This window comes from Echeneis naucrates, chromosome 16 (genome assembly GCF_900963305.1).
Source record: "Echeneis naucrates chromosome 16, fEcheNa1.1, whole genome shotgun sequence".
In the NCBI taxonomy this organism is placed as follows: domain Eukaryota; kingdom Metazoa; phylum Chordata; class Actinopteri; order Carangiformes; family Echeneidae; genus Echeneis; species Echeneis naucrates.
Window position 1 is genome coordinate 5,602,168 of NC_042526.1, and position 20,657 is coordinate 5,622,824.

General features: G+C 41.1%; 1 protein-coding gene across 1 annotated transcript in view; it reads left to right on the forward strand.

The window, feature by feature from the left end:
- The window catches only part of cdh13 (cadherin 13, H-cadherin (heart)), a 268,654-nt gene that overhangs the window by 85,898 nt on the left and 162,099 nt on the right, over nt 1-20,657 (forward strand). Inside the window, exon 3 of the mRNA XM_029523215.1 lies at nt 11,845-12,056. Within this exon, the coding sequence (XP_029379075.1) occupies nt 11,845-12,056 (212 nt within the window). The remainder of the gene's footprint in view (nt 1-11,844; nt 12,057-20,657) is intronic.

A 20,657-nucleotide genomic window follows, 5' to 3' on the forward strand; every position in this document is an offset into this window, starting at 1 on the left:
GGAATAGATGGTAATAGAAGTAGCAAGACAAGTAAAAGTTGTTGGCCAGAGGTAACATGCAGACAGAGTAGCAAGCTACAAGGCAATAAACTTACTTCCACTATCCACTATCGGCACAGTTACAAAACGGTTTTTGTTGTACTAGCCTGCAATCTCATCCAGAAATCACTTCCTATTGCTTAGGTATCGTGCTGGCATTACACGCGCTCTGCTTTTTCCTCTGCTTTCTTGTTTTGTACTCTGCTATAAGAGGAAACCTGAATCCGTTCTCGAGGGGAGTGTCAATCAAGGGAATACATTATTCCCACAGCAAGCAAAGCATGACCTAATCTCTCTCTCCATCTCCCCGTATAGCTCCCTTCTGTCATAAAATAATCTCAATAATTGTTACCATGTCATGAAATAAGCTGCATGTATGGAAACTCAGGCTTGTCCTTGAAGTTGTATTTGGATGTTTTAATAAGTGAGACCTTCTAATGACCAGTCTAAGTGTTGGCTGTTATTTGTCATTAAATGAAAGCATAACAATTACACACCTCACAAAGAAAGTATGAGATAGTTATCTTTCAACCCCTCAAATAATTGACAGTGCACTTTTGACTGCACCAACAAAGGCTACATTCCAATAAGACCTTCAACCAGATATCGCAAGTGCACTGTGCTCCCACTAAGGGGATAATGATGGCTGCTGTCATAGAAATGACAGAATTACTTTGTGTCAAAAGTTTTGTTCTTACCCATATGCTACTTTCCTGTCTTTGGCTTTTAGCCTAGAGCCCAGCATGGCCTCACTCGAGTGGCCAGGGAAAGTGCTGAGTAACTTGGCCAGAGCCTCGGGGGTTCAGCCTGGGTGTTGCTGGCTTCCTGATAGCACATCGATCAGCCTGAATGCTTGAATGCATCGCTTGGTGCCTGTGTGCGTTGCAGGATGTCGGCTTGTGTGTGAAATTACGTTTGCTTATGGATTTGTGTCTGTGCGTGACTGTACGTGCACTTTTGTGTGTGCTTGGGTATTGCTGTGTGCGCGTGTCTGTAGTGCACTAACAGACAAAGTCTACATGACTGACAGGTTTGGGTGTTGCAGCAGTTGGCAGGAAATTTTCAGCTTTTTTTTTTTTCTTTCTTGCCTTGGCTGTGAAATGTGTTGGCAAATATCCTTCTCCTCTGTTTTGGCCTGAATACATCTTTGAAATAAAGCGATGAACTTACGTGTTTGCGATGTCATGAGAAGTGACACTGTGGTACCAAGTCTAGACACAAATGCTGAAAATGGGACTCTTATGTTTGTTTCTACAGCAGCATTGGTACCAAACATAAAATAGATATTGTACATATTGGAGAGCTGAGTCTGAGACTGTCAAGGACAAGACGATGACCTTTCACCCTGAGGTTTTATAACCTGCCAGATAGGGGTGCGCCAAAAAATTGGTTCACATAAGAATCGCAATTCTCATTTACTACGATTCAGAATCTATTTAAAATGTCCCAAAATTGATTAAAAAAAAACCACAAAACAAAAAAACTAATCTGCAGGCTGTCTGCCTCCACTTTGGCCGGTTCTGGAACATACGCATGCGTTGTCAGCACCAAAAAAAGGGGGAAACTACAATAATGGAGGAAAGAGAGATTCAACCAGCCCCGTCCTCGTTGAAGGAAAAGATTTGGACTCATTTAGGTTTTTACTGAGAGCCCTATGAAATCAGTTGGGTTTTTTTTTTTGAGAATTCCATGTTTAGCATTTTATGCAAATTTAACCCAGAGACAGTGTTTTAATTCATGAAATACAGACAATTTATTCAGTTATACAGTACAGGCCAAAAGTTTGGACACCGCCTCATTCAAATGAATAGGAAAGTGTGTCCAAACTTTTGGCCTGTACTGTAACTGAAAACTTTGCTTCCACACATTTAAGCAAAAAAATAAAATAAAATAAATAACAATAAAACATTAATTTCTTCCATTCCCATGCTCTTTGGTTTTCCACCGATTACTGGTGCGTTTCTTTTAATTCCGGGAAAAAAAACAGTAAAATGTCGGCCAGCTCCGTGTAATTCCATGTTTCCAGATTCCAGAATTAAAACTCAATAACAGATCTGCACATGAGATTAGAATGAGGCTCACCTGTTAAATTTGTTACCATTATATTGACACAATCTTGCTTAGGCTTAAGGTTAGTCTTAGGTCTTACTGTTCATAAGTAGACTGTCTTTATGTTTGCTCAGTATTTGTCTGCCAATTTGAAGTATTGCTTTTATTTGATGGTGGTCGCCGTTTCGCCTGTGCTGGTGGCACGTTGGGGTCCAAGACTTTTGTGAGACACTTGACGTTTTTGTTTGTGTTTTACCTTGCCACCCGTTTGTATTTGCACATATGTTATAGGTGCACTGGTAATTTCAGGGGGCATCCACGGAGAGGCGTTAAACCAAAGCAAATACATACACGATCATATGTCTAATCTCTGCACCATCTGGCATCCCATCTAGGCTTCTGCGTTCATCCTTAGAAAAGTACACCAGCTCTGATGAACAATGAAGGTTCTACATCTAAACACTCCATACGCCGATAATCACTGTCCCCCTAAGTATCCAGAGATTTCATTTCGACATCAGAGGGGGCGTACTCACTGGAACAGTAGAATCATTCTGTCACACCACAGACTCCAGCTAAGCACGAGCTACACTGAGCTACACCGACTGATTGTCGGGGATTCACAAAGCTCAGTGTTCAGAGAATGTTTTGCCTCCTTTTTGTCTCCGAAGTCTACCAAAGCAAAGACCTAAGCCCTGCACTGTGAGATGACCTGTTTCCTCAGTAATAATAATAATAATTATGATAACATTTATTTCATTTATTTGAAATTGACTCACCTGTGTGAGGGTGGTAAGCTGCAACAAATGCTGTATAAGAAATGTGGCATCACTTAGGGAAATCATGTTATGAGTGGAGGCATATCTGGAGAGAGCAAGGTGCGAGGCTAATATTTAATTGGAAGCGTGTGATTCTCACTTTCTGAATATATTAGAAGCATTCATGTTAATAATTTTGTTCAATCAGATCACATGAAAACTAATCATTATTATAATAGAACAAAGAAATTGGCACAGTACTTGCTGCTCTTGGGTGCAAACTTGTCCTTGCTTGTTTTTCATTTCACTTTTAACATCAGAAAGGTACCAAAGGCTGGCTGATACCTTGACTCAAGTCTCCAATGTTGCAGGTTAAAAGAGCGTGTGAATAAAAGGTGTTGAAAAATCTATCAGGAAGCTCCCAAGCGCTGACTTTTGTCATTTGCCTGTGCCATTAATGGATTTTTAACTTAAGCTAGGTTTATATGTGGGCAGACATTTTATGAATCTAGGAATCAAATACCAGATAGTTTAAAAAACTGTGAATAGTGGTGATAACACCCAGATTACCTTCCCATGACCCCCGCTGTGTGAAACACACTAACACCAACTCGCGTCAGCATGATCTGCTCGTCCTTTTGTCTAATCAGATCATAGATGAATGAGAGCATTCAAGACAGGAGTTCAATAAATAATGGGGGGTGAAGAACATCTTCTGTAGTACATTTACAGAAGGTGCAGCTTTGCTTAAGTTACTTCAAGTAAAATCCATAATTGTTTTGTCATTTATATTAACAAAAGTAGAAAGCTAATATAATAAAATGAGCAGCAATAACAAGCCGAATGCACAACACACATACATTGATATGCACACGCACGAAAAGCCTCAGCCAAGTTCAGCTCAAGGGAGAGAAGATTTTCAGTGGTCTAAGCTACAGAATCAAAATATATTTGTAACTCCAGTTAGTCGACAAGTGCATCGCACTGCTGCAGTAGACGCCGACGCCATTTCTATGACTCAGAGCTTCCCCTGCTGCCCATGTGGGGCCAGATGGTCTCTCAATTGCAATCATATGTTTCAAAGCATATGGGATGACTTTTGCCCTCTCAAATTTATTTGGGCAGTTCAAAATGGCTCTCTTATGGCTGATTATCTGTGTGACTAGCGTGGCCTTATTTTGAAATATTGACCTGCGATCCCTCACAGCGTTTGTCCTCCAGTGAAAGTCAAATTTTCTAATGTGGCACGTTCAGATGGTTCACATGGTTCTTCATCTGTCTGCTCCTGCTATATTAGTGCAGTCAGCTTTGGCTGAGATGACTGGCAGTCTCTATGGCGGACTGACTGAGCTGTTAGAGATTGTCTGCTTCTGCTGTAATGTAGTGGCTGCCCAGTGGTGCAGATGAATAACTAAGGTCTTCATTTCTCTAACTTCCTGCTACACCAATTAAGCACCTGCTGCACTGATTGCTGTCTCTTCATGCCTGGTGTGCAAATGGTCCTCTTATGCATGTATCTTAAGGTAGCCACATAGCTCTGAAGCTCATTGAACATTTGATGTGTATTCCTGCGGCTTCAACAATGATTATGAGTGCTTCCGTTCTGCCAGGCTGTCTCGCAATCATCTGCCAACACCTATCCCTGGCACCCAACCCTCGGCCCTTTACCCCAGCCCCTCTTTGATGAGAAGCTTTGCCCAGCCACCGCCAAACAAACAAGGGGTTGACCAAAGGCTGCTATGGTACAAGAATAAACCTCGCTCGCTCCCCTCAGATCTGTTCCTGTGGTTAACATCATCAGGCTAAGCTTCTGAGAATCTCAATCACATAGATGCGCTGATACATTTTCATTTATGTTTTCACAATTTTCCCATAAAACGAGTTGAGCAGCGCAATGATGTGTTGGAAATAGGAATTGAAATGATTTCACATTGGAACAGATCCAACCTTGAAGCATGCAACTTCAAAGACCAAGCCTGTAGGCCTAAACATTTCCAGCTTGTATGTAGACGGCTGAATGTTTACTGTTGCTGTCAGAGTTATGAATGCCTTTTATTTACAATGAAAAATCCTTGAAGGGAATATTTTCACCAATGGGCTGATGCACTCACTTCGATGTAGGAATTCATTAGATTTGAGTGAACATTGTTTGCTTATGTTAACCCTCCAAGTCCCTTTACACTAGTCACTGAGAAACACTGATAGATTCACCCGATTAAATCATCACAGCATAATGCAACACATAAGCAGCAGTGTGTCTGGGAGAAACACTCTTTTACTGGTTGAAATGTGCAAACTACAATTCCCTGTCATCATCTGGTTTGGGCGTCCTTATGAGATGCTGCTGGGAATAATGAGAGTCCGATCTGTCTTATGTTTGAACTTACAACAGTGATCGAGTGCCTGTGTGCAGTCTGAGACTTTGTTAGCCTCCTGATGAACATGTATGGTTGCAAACAAAAACCTAAGGTAGCACATTCACATTAAAAATCTGCAGAGAAAAACCTTGTCAAATATAATACACCTAAGGTTCTTTCTTCCTTGCCGTTCTTGTCAAGGTTCAACATTATGATTTCAAATATCCCAGTAAAACCGGGTGAAAACTGTAAGCAGAGCGAGAGATGGATGGATCGAAAAGTTCAGTGGGGTTTTCCAACACTCTCTCCCATCAGCTCGACAAATTACACTGCAGTAATTTAATGTTGCATGCAGTTAAAGTTTAGAAACTCTCATGATTGCGAATGTATTGTGTTGAGACATCACTTAACTGTTCGAGTATGGCCTGTCTCTGGCAGTGAAGCTACATCATCTGGAGAAATGCTGATTTTTGCAGCTGAAAATCCAGCTGTGCACCATAACATCTGGTCAAAAACTGAAAAGCAAGACTGAAGCTTCCTGCATGCGTAAGTAGCTTCTGCTTACAGATGAGAAGTGTCTCTTGCATTGTTCTCTACACACTGAAGCGGGATATCTCCACTGTTACATGGATTGTGGTAGGATTTAATTTATATATCTGTAGTGCCAAGAGAATGAATACTGCAATCATTACTTTTTTTCTTTGCACCAGCCCCCCTCTGGCTTTCTCTCGATATCCAACAACAGTTTGGCCAAAAAACAACAAGAGGGTGAATCTGGATCACTCATCCCACGAGGGATAGATGTATAGTGTTGAGTATGAATCTGTCTCCATTGAGTGGCTGGTTTGTTATCACATGTTGTAAGCTCTGTTGTAATGGCTTTGTTAATGCCTTGAAATTTGAGCATTTAGCTGAAGGCACAGCTCGCTCAGAGCCTAAGAGATCTGTTAGCATGGCCGATTCGTGGTTTTATCTAAGTGTAGATACTGAGAGGACCAACATGGATGAAAGCTTTGGCTAAGTGGGATTCGGAGACAGTTGCACTGTATGTACCCATGATGCTGTTCACATGGTACTGCTTGAGCATCTATTATTCCTGATAAGACCTGTGGTGTGAGAGTAAGACAGCACTGAGCTGACCCCTCCTTATTTCACTGCAGTTACTCCTGCTCACGTTCTCACAGCTCATCTTTGCTGTTTTACAATATGCAGAAAGAGACAACTGCGTCGTACCCACGACTAAGCAGACAGCAGAAAGCACGTCGACTGAGCGAATCACCGCTGGATGTTGACTGCATGGAGCCACGCGGATCAATGTCACAGGCCATAACGTCAGCTCATCAGCCCAATTCTTATTTTTAACACCAAACAAAACCTCTGTATGGTGAAAGATGATGATACTGATATAAACACGAATGTGGTTCCAAAGAACTTCAGCTGTGCAGTTTGTAGAACAACTTCAACTCTGCTAAGCTCTTAGTGACTGATTTATTTTTTAAGTGCCAGCTTATCATAATCAGCTTTTGCACATTTCTAAGCTGGAGATTTAACACAATATCTGAACCACCAAGTAAATAATTTTAAGAACATCAGCGCAGCACAGCCAAATTCTCTGCTGCTCTGACGGTTGTTTTTTTTATTGCAGCATAAAATGAAATTAAAATGCCCACAAAAGAAGTATTTTTCACAGGACACAAGTTGACAGAGACATTCTGTACTCTTGTCATTTGTGAGAACACTGGAGGTTCAAAATGTCAAGATTAGCTAGTTGTTTTCTTTTAGCTGCAATTAAATTTACATTGTGGCATATATGTGGTCAAAAAGTAATTAAATACATTGAAGCACATAGAAGGGTCTGTCAGGGCTGCAAAATAAGGAAATAATCTTTTCTGCACCAATCACAATTTGAAAAGCGGACACTTCCTTCCTGTCAAAGCTGCATTAAAAAAAGCTGCTGGTTTTTGTGGCGCAGTAATTAACCCACTATTCAACATATGGGTGTATGACTAACTGGCCATCTGCTTTGACACAACTTACAGAACTGATACAGCCTTTGTCAGAGCTTTGAGTGGGTTGTACTTCAAGTTCAGAGTCATTCTGTACCAGGAGAAATACCAGGTGGTTATTGCTAAAGCACAACTTGATGCCACACCAGATAAACAGGCTCAATAAGTTACTTTTGTTTTTGTTTTCATTATCAAGCCAAGCCTTGTACAGAATAAGATGGATGGACTGTATTTGCCTTAACATCGGAAATTATCTAGTGGTTTTGCATTCTCAGCCATTAAGTCAAGAGTCTGTTGAAATATGCTGTATTTAGCACTTTTCACCAAATGAAGAATATGCCAGGAAGCCTACATTATTTTTATACACTACTGATCTATTTTGTGTGTTGTATTTTGTCGGGAGATGCTTCTCCTGCCTTGGTACTCTTCCCTCACGACGTGTTTTGAATGAAGACAGTGCCGTGTTTTTGGAATTTGAAGTCCTCATTTGGTTTGTGAAACTAAGGTCGTTGCTGTGTCTTTCACATATTAGTTACATAAACATACAAACATGTTCAACATGAGAATGGTATTAGGAGTAACCATTGAGTCGCAGTTTTTTGTTTGTGTTTTTTTTTTTTTTTTTAGTTTGGCTTACATGTCAGCACAGTACAGACACAAATAAGCCTCTGGCTTAGGAACCTGTCTTTCACATTTTCCTCTTCAACACATTACAAATTTGTTTCTCAGCCAGGTCAAACAGTGGTTAACATTGTCACTTCACATTAAGATGGCTCTGGGTTCAAAACCTCCAGGCTTTCTGTGTGGAGGTCTCCCTGTCTACCTGCCTGAGTTCCCTTCTGGTGCTTCCTCCCACAGTCCAAAGGCATGCATGTCAGACATGCCATCTCCAACCCCACCGTCATGCTGCCCTCACGGATAAGCTCGATGGATAATGGATGTGTTGATAGAAAAAAGAAAAATACAGAGAGGGGGTGAGTAAGAAAGACAGAAGAAATTAAAGGCACAATATGTGTTTAGCGAGAACATAAACATATAACCAGATAGTTAGCATGCTTGGCCTTTCACAGCACACGTGAAGACTCTGATGCTGTCGGAGATCAGAAAGAAATGTTTAAAAAAAAAAGAAAAAAAAGTAACTATCTTAATTGGCTTTTGCTGTTGGACAGTGCCATACATCAAAGTGTGGTCAACAGCCCTCGAGCCTACAGACGCAAACACAATGACATGCATTACACTGACAAGCACCATGCTTTGTATATCCATCACCTGCTATGAACGACAGAAAAATACCATAATGCTATACACTGTCTTGTTCAAGCTGATGATGAACACTCCTAACATCAGGCAGGATGAGATTGGATGGACTGGCAGTGAAGGTGGAAGTGGGGGTTCTTAATCATCCCAAGATGAATGAGTCTGCTGTCAGAAACCCCCTAGTTGGCAAAATCTGTCCAACCACTATCTTTTCAGATGAAAAGCCCAAACCTTGTTACAAATAAATCCCTGTAATACGCCTTATACAATGCTTTGTGATTGGAAACCCTGGGGTAAAATGCAATTCAGCGTGCAAAATACATTTTTAAATGCGGCTTCCCCTCTAATGCTGACCGATTATTTGAGGACGGCGTTCTCTAGAGCCTTTTTTATGAGGCTGAGCACACTGTCTGGTTAGACATGACAGCTATCAGCTCAAACACACCGGCGCTACCACCTTTGAGATTACTCCTCTGATTCTCATCTCTGCCATCATGGAGACTTGACATTTAGTTACAAAACAGAAAATTGTCTTCAAAAAAAAAAAAAAAAAAAAAGAACCCTCAAAGAAAAACTGCAGTACCTGACACAGGCAGCTAAAATCTAATTTGTGTGCTGACAAAGAAATCAAGTGTAAATACACTTGGGTAATGTTGGATATCAAAATACCCTTTTTTATCCTTGAGATGCCGAAAACATGATTGCAGCTTTGGGTGCTGATGATTTTCTCTAATTATTCTGGTAAACATTTTATATATGTTTGATCTGTTGAAGGCTATCTGACATGACTGTGTGTGAAGCTTTTAGTTATCGATTTTAAATTTAACTACACATTCAACTTCTCGCTCTAAGAAATATTTTTGATAGCGCCGTCACTTGATCTTGCATGTATGAGATTTGGATGACACAACACTTGTTGTGTGGAATGCTCTGTGAATGAAATTTTGGCTCGGTTCCATAATGCCAAAGGAATTTGGCGAAGACGTTCGCGTTGCCAAGACTTTTTAAGTGGTGTCTTTGGTGCCATGAAAGCTTGTGAAATGGGCAATAAAGCCTTAAACAACCAAGGTCCAGTGTGGCCACGTTTCTCGCACATTTGCCATCACCAACTCTGTGGAAGTTTTTTGCCTTCAAGGAAGTTCAATGGCAGTTTTGAGGAAGAAGTTACACACCCGCCGTCCTTCTCCTCCTGAGGCATCAATGAGGGACTTTGGCGGACCATAATCCATGCTATACAAAGTTGTTTGCACCCTGAGCCAGCACTATGAAGAAAGAAAATGAGTGGGTGGGTGGGCGGCGATGGTGGTGAGTGGGGTAACTTTATCATTGTTGCCTGACTTCAAAGCCGCCAGCTCATCATGCTCTCTTCTAAAATCCCTCCAAAACCTTACAACATTAGAATACCATCAAACACTCTCTGGCTGCCTTTGAAATGCCACTGACACTGTTTGGCGCTGCAATTTGCAGGCTCTAATGAGCGCGCCCGTGTTATTGAAATAAATCTGAGGCTTGTAATGGGAATGGAAATGAACACATCTTTCATGCTTTGGCTTAGAAGTGCGAGTTAAGCATTGAGATGGAGCCCTGTTTTCCTCGAGAGTAGGTTGTTGACTTTGTAGCTCTCCCTCAGTGGCATTTGGAGCCTCATCATTTTCTTCATTTGATTGTCTTTTTCCTTCCTTCTTGATTCTTCACGTTGGTATTCTCTTCTTTGCCTCAACCAGATGGCAGAAAACGATTCTGTCCAGGGGGGAAGATCTTAAAATGTCTGCAGCAAGAGTGATAAAAGAAGCAGACTAAACAGTCACAAAGGTTAAGTGCACTAAATGAGAGCTTTGATAGACTTCAGTCTATTGATTTTATAGTCAGGGCAGTACTGACCGTAGGCTTGATTCCCACTTCTCTTGTGTGCTAACATGATAGGAGACGTGTATGGATTGAGTTTAAATCAGCCTTTGTTTCTGCATAGTAACATGAAAGTAAGCATGGAGAGCACGATGGATAAATAAATAGTTTGGATGAGATGAATAAAAATGGATGTTAAACTTTAATAAAAGTCGGCTTTGCATGCCTTGACTCTGCATCTTATCAGCAGCTTGTAATAACAGCTGAAATAATCAAGTATCTGATGTTTGCTGTGTTTCACCCGTCCTTATCATCCCCTTTCTTACCAACTTGCATATACAAACATGTTGGTAGTTCTGATCAGGATAATTTAACAGAAATGGTCCCTAAAATACACAATTGGAATTACTTAGAATTGCCAAATGGGCAAGTTAATGCTCCTTTTCTATACAACTGATGACACTGATTTGTGGGATGCAGCTGCCAGTGGTTGCTGTTATGGAGTATCCAAGAGGAGTACATTTCTGAGAAATAGCAGAACTTTTAGCATCAGCCAGGGTCACTGATACACAGACTGCTGTACAGTATGTGCATTTTGTGAGGAATTTCCTTCACCTGGTGATTTTCAATTACCAGTTCTTGTGTGTACCTTCTGAACAGCTATGATGAATAATGATTGCCATATGGAATATCCTGCTCATCACGTTTCTGATGCACGAAACGTTGATTTCAAACAGAATTTTCAAAAGCGAGTAATACGGACTTATGTAAGCCACCATATGTCTGAGGTAGAGAAGTTCGCAAGCTTGAAATTATTTTTGCACTTTGATATGCACCCTCAGCGTTGCACAGTCTTACCTAGTCAATTCTGTTGCATTTGCTTCAGCAATAAACAACACATGAGCACATTCACAAATGCAGACATACTCTGGGACGCCGGACTCCAAAGGCAAGAGGCAGAGGTAAAGGGGGGGTGAAGGATGAAGGAGGGTTGGGGGAGGACACGGGGATCATGTTGTGACACAGAGGGGACTGTGTGGGAGAGATAAAGAGAGGATGAACATGATCAGAGGGGATAAAGCCCTGTAGAGTCCTTGGCAATATCTCCCTCAGTCAAAGAAGACAAGCTCACATGCACACGTCACATGCACATTACTCAAAGGTGACACTCTCTCTCTCTCATACTTTACATTCTCCTATCCAGTCCAGTCCCTCAAGTCCATCGGTGCCACTGCATTCTCTGTGGTATAAACAATTCCTACAAGAGCAAGTCAGACTCATTAATAAGTTTAAAATGCAGCGAGTTATGCAGTGGGTCATAAATATTGTAGCACATTTGTCTGAGCGGATATTGCTGACTTTCATTGTAACGCATCTGACAAAGCCCTTCAGATTACTGTGCTCTCTCTATGTGCTGTCTGTTTATCTTAAAGGTCGAGGAATACTTGTTTCCCTGGATTATTTTTGCATTTCCTTTGTAGTGTGTTTACAGTGAAGGTATAACATCTGCCCATATCTGTGTGTGTCCTCCAGTTGAGTTTGATGACTGCGCGGGAAATGAAGATGTAACGTTTGAGGTTTCGGACCCCAACTTCCAGGTGGACGGGGACCTGAATCTGGTTCCACTTGAAGACATCCTGTACAGCCAGCCAACCCTCTTCATCCGCGGGGTCAGTGCACATACAGATGACATGGCACGGGTGGAAATCACTGGACTGCTGCTTCAGTCGTCACACACTCTTAGGGTGAGTAGCTCTGGCTCTGGATGTTATTTCCAAATCAGTGTTTCTTTTTGCAAACTTTGTCAAAATTGACGAGGGGATGCTTCATTAAAGGCTAAAGCAGTTACTGTACTGTATTGTTGGGCGTAATCATTAATTATATTTAAATGACAATACTTGTTGGTAAACAAGAGTATTTAGTGCAAAATTTACATTATCATGGTCCAAGTCATTTCCATATTCTTTAAAATATTCCCGCAAAAGAGGAGGCAGATGAAAAGTTCAATGCGGAAAGTTAGCTTGGAGATGTAAATACAGGGCCCGGCTGTCATTCAGACATTAAGGGATCTTAATTGCAGATTAAAAATTTTAAAAACCAAATTCATTAAATGTTCAGAGGCATCTGTTGTCAGTCATATTAATGCATATGTTGATGAATTCTCATCCGTCATGAACGTGAGGCACATTCATGGGACCTTAATTATCATCAATTAACATAATTGCTTCACCTCACATTATATCAGGCTGGTGGTGAGCACACATAATGTTCAAAACCAAATGTGCAGTGGCAGAAAAATAAGTTGTGCAAAGCAGGTATAAAGTAGTCCTGGGCATCAGTTTTTTAAAAAAGTAAATGAAAATAATGAACAAATAAAAAGATGTGTGTTATAAATCAAACCCAGGCCTGAGATCCTCAGTAAGAGATGAAGTTGCAGATAAATGTCAATCGTGAGATCCCCATTGCAGGTCAAAGGCAAAAAAGAGTTTGATTTACTCCAAAAAGAACTTGTCAAAGCTTCTGGACGAGGCGAGGAGAACAGCTGCTGCTGTGCTCTGCCAAGCCGATGAGCATATCGTGGGCATCACCAAAGATGTGTCAGTTTCTAGCACTGTTGCAGATGGCAGCGGCAATTCAGCCCGGCACTAAATCTGTCCGCAGGCTAACGGGCTTGACGTATGATGATGGACGGCCTAAATTATTCATCGAGTTCATAGGCACTTGAAAATCTTTACTTCTTGTAAAGGTGCTACACATGTTGGGATACAAGCCGCTGGTTCAACTCTGTGTTTCACATGTGCTTCACATGTGCTCTGAGAGAGTCCTGGGAAAATGTTATTAGACCAAACCGGAACCACTTTCCTGTTATTGAATGTTGTTTCTCTTTTTCATATGTTTTTCCATTCATTGTTATTTGTTCATGAGGTCACGGGGGGGAGATGGGGGGGGGGGGGGGGGCAGAGAAAAGAAAACACTTTTCCAGTGACCAGCATTAACAGCTGTGATGTTTTTGCAGCAGGCTCTGTTGTATGAAGAATTGTAATTGACCACTTCCCTTTAAGAGAATGAGAATTTGGCCGTCACAGACTTCGCCCCAGCATTGAGCTTCTCTGTAAATGTGTCCTTTTGTTTGTGCAATCAGCAGAGATTTGTGTCTCGAGCCAACAAATTGCCTTGCCTTACAAAAACTCACCACCTGGATAAACATCATTGTTCCTCATTCACATCCTCCATGTACTTCTGTTAGTCCAAATACACTCAGTAAATTAGGGGAAGGTTTCTGGGGAGAGCAGGTTCAGTTGGAGTTCCCGTTCCCTTCTCATCTGTCTTCCTGCCGCAGTGCTCAGTGTCCTGCTGCTACCGTTCCTCCAGCACCAAGCTTCATTTGGAGCTGGCTCTAATTTGTTTATGCCTCTCACCATCATTTATTTGGTTAGGTAGTCCATGGGTGTTACTTGGCTGGTCACAGAAAATATAAGTGAATTAGTCTTTGGCAACTTATGTGCGAGAGAAGAAGTTTCTAGAGGCTGACTTATTGCCTATCCTCTGCAGGTGTGTGCTCCTTTTCATGAGACACTTTTTGTTTGTGGAAAACTTTTAATTTCTGGTCATTTCGAATTTCTTTCGTATGTTTTCATTTGCTTCATGATAAGACATGATGTGAAACTTACCTATCGAGCTTTTGAAATATTCTTACTTGGGGTCTTATTTTTTTTTTCACGTTTGGCATGAGTCATTTGTATCCGAGTTATGATAGGGCTGTACTGACTGAAGGGATTTTTTTTGAGATCTGTAGATGTGTCGAAATTATGACAATGAGGTTCGATGGAGTGGTCAGCAAAAGCATTAACAGGATCCAGTTACGCTATTATCAACGACGGGTGTAAAAAAAAAAAACAAAACAAAACAAACTGCCCCCCCAAAAAACTAACAGTAAAAAAAACATGTTGATCTTTGTGGGGAGGAACAGTATTTAACTCTGGGTCAACAAAGGCCCTTAACAGTAACAAGAAGACATTATCACCACAGTTTTCATTATTTGGCTTCCTTTAACTGACTATGAGCTTGATAACGAACTTGTTTTTTTTTTTTTTTTTTAAGTAATAACTATTTTATCTTTCTTCTGGACAAATGTTTTCATCATTTTCAGTGTACTAAAGTAGATCAGCTATTAATTGCAGAGCACACACAGTCACAATCAAAAGGTAGTGAGAAACCAAAAGATGAATAGCAACTGCTGGTGGATTCTGAAGGGATTGGGGGGCGTTAGAAAAAGGAAGACATCCAGGAAGACATCCAGGAGCATATGAGAGAGGGAGAGTCCTTGGAGTGTTTAAAAAGCTCTCATTATTTCACCATCAATTAATCTGTTGAAGCTTCTCATGCTGTGGGACTCATATCATCAGAAAATCTATTGTTCCTTTCTGTGTCCATATCCTGTTGTGGCCCCACACTTCTCCACCCCCACGCCTCTCGAGTGGCCCATCAAACATGTGTTCAGGGCAGCAGCAGCAGCAGCAGCATCGAAAGAATCTGTAACTAACTGATGGCATATTTAAAAACTTGTGTCAAGAAGCCGCGGGTCTGATGTATGGAATGACAACACTGACTGCCCTGAGACGCCGGACTCTATATCTCCAATCTAGGATAATGTTCGTGGTAATCCAGTCGGCTTGATGCCTTTCCTAAGTCGTTCAATTACTGTGGCATTGCGTAGGTTTCTTGCGATTGCATTTTTTTTTCGGGGTGGGGGTAACAAAATCTCTTATGCTCCTGTCAGTGAGAATTTGTATTTGGCCTAACCTCCCTTGGTTTCCCCCTCTCACTCAGAACGGAAACATTTCATGGTGAATTTATTGGTATAACAAATGGTATCGTGGCAGAAAATATTGGCTGATGGTAATTGATAAGTGTTGTGAGCGAAGGTGGAAAGAATCAGTTTTTAATTCCTTGGTGTGAGCTGTTAGTTTGCTGTAACACAGGCCCAGAGGGAGAGACACAGCTGATGAATGATTTCCTATTATGAGCAAATCTCTGAATTCAAAGAGTAATTTATCCCCTCTCCCCAACCCCCCGTTTTTTGTTTTTTTTTGTTTTGTTTTTTATTTTTTGGTAACCGATCAATATGTGAATTAATGGAAGAATGCATTTCAATTTAACAAATGCATGCTCCAAGATATGGACCTTTTTGTGTGCATTATTCTGTGTTGTTTTGGTTGTGTTATGCAGAACAGCAGCTATGCAGAAAATTTTCTTTCCTTCAGGGGGCATAAACAGGCACCATTCAAATGTAACAACTGATAAGAGGCAAAATAATCTGAGTCCAAAAGCCAATTTATTTCCCTTTTGTTATGTTTCATCCATTTTCGCGCACTGAATGAAATGTAATATTGCATCCTGAGCAAAAGCCCCATCCTGCAATGGCAAATAGATTTTTTTTTTTTTTTTTTAAACCAAGCTTCCAGTGTTCAGTAAGGCTTTTCTGGGGATGACTAAGATGTGACATCTTGCAACCGCAGCACAACAGCTCACATTATACAACACAACACAAATAATCTTCCTCTCTCTGTCTGCATCCCACTCACAATATCCCTCCTTAGCTTGTTCTGTAGCTGTCATTTATTAATTCTGTTTACTGCCTTTGTCTATTGTCTGTCTCTTTTACATTAGTTCCCCCTCAACCTCCATTTTTTGCAGAAATGGTTCTGCTAGCACATTTTGCTATTTTTTTTTTTTTCTTCTGAGCTTTTATCTGTGGGCGAGAGAAATAGAGAGGAAACCAAAGCCTTAGCATCATGTTACTTGAGAAGAGGAGCAAAACAAACCCCAGCTTTCTAAATTAGCTATGGATCTAATTTTAAAGAAGCTGCGCTGATTGTAAATATGCTTTGTCTCATCTTAATGTGAAATGCTGAACTGAGGGAATACAGCGTGAAAGGCGTTAGGAGGTATTGGTATTAAATGGCACAAAAAGCCGAACTGCACTTTGAAGAGACCTTCTACTTAATGCTTTTTCAATTATCATTACTAGAAAAGATGCTATAAGTTTCAAAGCCCACCAGGCACATCTGATCAAAGGGTTTATACCCAGCTCCTTTTCCATCAGGACGGAAAACAAATGACTCTTTACATGTATGAATGCAAACAGCCCTTTATTATTGTTTTTATTTTCATTTAAAGAACCGAGTAACTCCCATACGGGAAGCTGATTATATTTTATATGATTTAGTTTCACGTCCCTCGCAGGAGCAAGGCAAATTCAGTGTAAACAAACTTATGAGAGTAGGTTTTCAGGAATGGTTTAAAAGGAGCTTCTGAAAAAAGAAGGCATGAAGTGTTGATTTTTTGCCTTGTACAGCATCTTGCTTTGGGTTATAAGGATCCACTTTGGATAAAAAGGAGTCTGAAAGGTCAGGGATGCAGCGCTGTGAAAATTGTGGAATAAATCCTTGAAAAAAGAAAAAAGAAAAAAAAAGGGGGTGACAAATGAAGTTGGCAAGCTAAAATTAAATGAGTTGCTCAGGTCTCTCAGATTTAGTTAAAAGCTTACCCCCTGGGCTCTGTAGCAGCTGCAGATGAGAGAAATATCTGACTGTGACAGAAGTCAAGGGAAACATGGATCAACACACGGGTGACTTTTTCAGGTCAGCAGAGAATAACAAAGGTATTATTTTAGTGATGGGTTTCAAGGAGAATAAAACGAGGAAGTTTCTCGATGATCAAATGTGTTGTTCGAAAAAAAGAATCATGAATGAAATTACAGATAGAGGTTTAAAAAGCTTTCTGCTGCCATGAAGGGTTTAGAAAACATTAAAGCGTTGCAGACATGCACATTAATCCTTTCCAACAATGCCATTCTATATATTGGACTGTTCTAATCTATATATATAACCGTTTTCACATATTAGCATGTACCTGTAAGTAAGCTGAAGGACTGGGCGTTCAAATTGCCCATTGTTTTTAAGCAAGAAGGTCGAATTTAAATACGATACTGGTAGTTTTGAATGGCTTCATTTTATAATGACTTCACTGTGAGACAGCTGAACTGTTGTCATGATATTACATTGTATACTCACATGCACATGCACAATAGTAATTAATATGGCTAATTAAACATTTGAAATAAGACGAAAAGTGTTTTATCATTTAATTGATTCTGCGTTAACCAAGTGTGAATCATGGTGCTGTTCACATCCACACTCCTCATTGTGTTGTCTTGTACATAACTGCATGCATACGTTCACTTGCATTTTAAGTCTACTCCCACAGACATTCGATGAATCTGACCTTCATGACGTGTTTAGGTTTAGTTCTAAATGAAGTCGAACCGAAACGTGCAGATTGTGCAAATGTATGACCACTTTGATGTGGTTTGTGGTGTTGTTGATCTGCGTTGCATCATACAGAGAGGTGCCTCTGTTCTTTTGTCTCGTTTACCATCATTTATGAAAACACGATAGACAGGACAACAGAATAACACCTTCACATTTTACGCAATTCGAATGCAACAACAACACAAGCGGTTCCAGCAAACCCTAACCCAAAGTCCACATTGTGCCTGTCACGGAAGCAGGATTTATTGCAGAGTAGTGTCCCTAACATGCTAGCAGCCAAGTGTACGCCGTGCTGATCACTACATAAGTGAAGTTAACTGTGTGTTAGAAGAGATGACTGATGGTTTGGCCTGACTACATATCCAAGAGTTTGTTTCACGTTGAGATACTGCCCTTGATTTTGTCCATTTCTCACCTGGTCTCCAACACTTTGTCAAGAATGAATGATGACACTTCTCAATATAGCTGCTATGACCCTGGCCGAGGGGCACCAGGGACGCCACATGATGTATCCCCCCCGATTCTCCCTGTTCCAAAAGAAGCCGGCCAAAACATGATTTTAGATTCATTTATTTTTGACTCGGAGAGAGAGTAGCACCCGAAAAGAAAAGGAAATAACAAAAAAATGATCAGCCTAAACTCCTAACATTAAACAGGAGGAAAATGGATACTAAGGGAACACCAACGTTTTTCCCCAAACCCTGAGCTAATCATTCTGTCAAACGGGCACCGCTTACAACAACGTTCATAAATAGCAAGAATGCTGCCACACACACTGGTATACCCCCTATACACTATATATTGTACACACCTGGGCAAAGCTGGGCATCCCTAACCAATCAATTGCTTTCAATTGTTCTTAAAAATATAGATATATATATATATATATATATATTTTTTTTTTTTTTAATATAAAAAAGTCATTCACCTCAGCAGACAGAAATACCCTTAAGATCATTTGAGAGACAGAAAGAGAAGCAAATGCATTAAGGCTGGATCGGGGTTGATGGTGCGGCAGTAATTTATGAACAGGACACATTAAAGATTCATGGCTTCCTTCCCTTACGTTGTCACCAAGCAGCAAGAACGCTATTCATCACACATGCACAAGGCGAAAGGCAGAAAGTGGGAAGACAAGTTATTGCTAAGTGAGAAAACAGATCAAGGGAGAGCGGCAAAATGGCAGATGGAAAAAGTTAGGTGACAAGGAAGACAGTAGGGGTGAAAGTTATCATCTTATCCCAGAATGCCCTGCAGTGACAGGACAAGCATATTTGTCCGGTTAAACATCAGAGTGTCTCCGCCTGCAAACATGAATGGGTTTTTAAAGCACTTGACACTTCCTCTCCATATTCATCGTATGTTGGCTCAGACAAGATGTCAATTTGACAGCGTGGTCTTGCCCAGCCTTCGCCCTCACGCGCAGTCCCCAAATTAAGCCACTAAAAATACCTCACGGTGCCCGTTCGCCTCCCAGCTCTTCCCCTGCTTTATGAGCATTACACAGCTGAGACCTGTGCATGATGGGATTGATGTGCTCATCCCTGGGCTTCAGACTCTGGCGGATTTTAACAGACAGTGCTTAAAAGTCCATCAGCACGCCTGTGAACTGGTCACGTATATATACCCACACACACAGCACACTCCACTGACGGTACTCTTTACACACAAAATAGCTCATATAATCTCAAACAGTTCTGTTCAGTGTTGTGTTTAACCACTTCAGGTCCAGTTTTTAGATTTATGTCCCTGACATTTGGAAGGTCATCCCCCAGTGGGTTTGATGAGAGCGGTCATTTCGGCAGCCACTCAGTGTGTCTTTGGTTTATTCTGGTTGGGTTGTTTTTTATGATTACCACTTAATTGTGTTCTCTTGGACCATCGTGGCTAAGGTTGGAGAGGTGATGCGGTTGGTGGAGTGGTCGTTGAACAGTGGCAGCAGCGTTGCTCTGTTTGTCTGAATGTCAGCGACATGCAGAAACAAATGGCAGAGGTTTTTGTCCCCCGCCACCCCCGCCCCTACCTGTTCTCTTTCCGTCATCCTGACAGGGGTGAGAGTGGTGCCAGGGTCCCTGTCAGCCAAGAACAGCAGTCTGAACAGTAAACACGCAAACAGCCCCCCGCATACACACTGTGCACTGCACATTGTCAATAAAGAGTTGCACAGTAGGCTGTAAAAGATGAAGGACAAAAGGGACTATTTGCATTGCAAATGGGGCCACCAAAACCTCAGGTTGGCATTTCCCTTTCATACCGAGACTGTGTTGTCACTTTTACCCGGGGCTCAGTGGCTGCGCTTGTTGCTGTGTTGTTCCCTTTACTGTTATTGTGCAGTCATTTTGGTCAATGTTTTTAGCAGTGACTGGTTTAGGTGGACAATGTCCTGTGGTTATATGGGATTGATCGGAAACTAGTGTTGGGAAGCGTCCAAAAAATCCAACTGATATTGCATGAATTATGCAGGGTTGCAGTCAACACATATGTTTCAGAGATTTAAAAATTTTTTGTCATAAATGTTTTTGTTGTTATGGAAGAATAAACATTGTTTTGACAATGCATAATTTTTACATGTGTAGTCGTCGTGCAGACTGCGCTCTGGCAGTGGAGTCAAATAAAGGCGGGGGGGCACACCTGAAATTGTAGTTTACAAGTCATGGGGGGACTGTTATTACAGCCGCACTACTACTTTTCCATTTAAACAAATGTCTATTGCCAGGTTCATGTCGTACACTGAAAAGTCCAGAGTCACATTGTCGCCTGCGCAGCCAACAATGGAGATCTTTGGGAAGACGATATAATCAATAAAGGGTTACTAACCATGTTGCCTTTGTTGGCAGCTGTTGGGCACACAACTGAGAGAAGCCAGTAGTTTGACAGCAGCTTCCTGTTCAGGTAGTTTCTAGTTCAATCATGCCAAGTGAATGTTTATGGTCATGCATGTGTTTTCATCTTATGGATGCATATAGAATAGATAGAAACATTTCTATCATTTCGAACTTTCTGACTTTACAT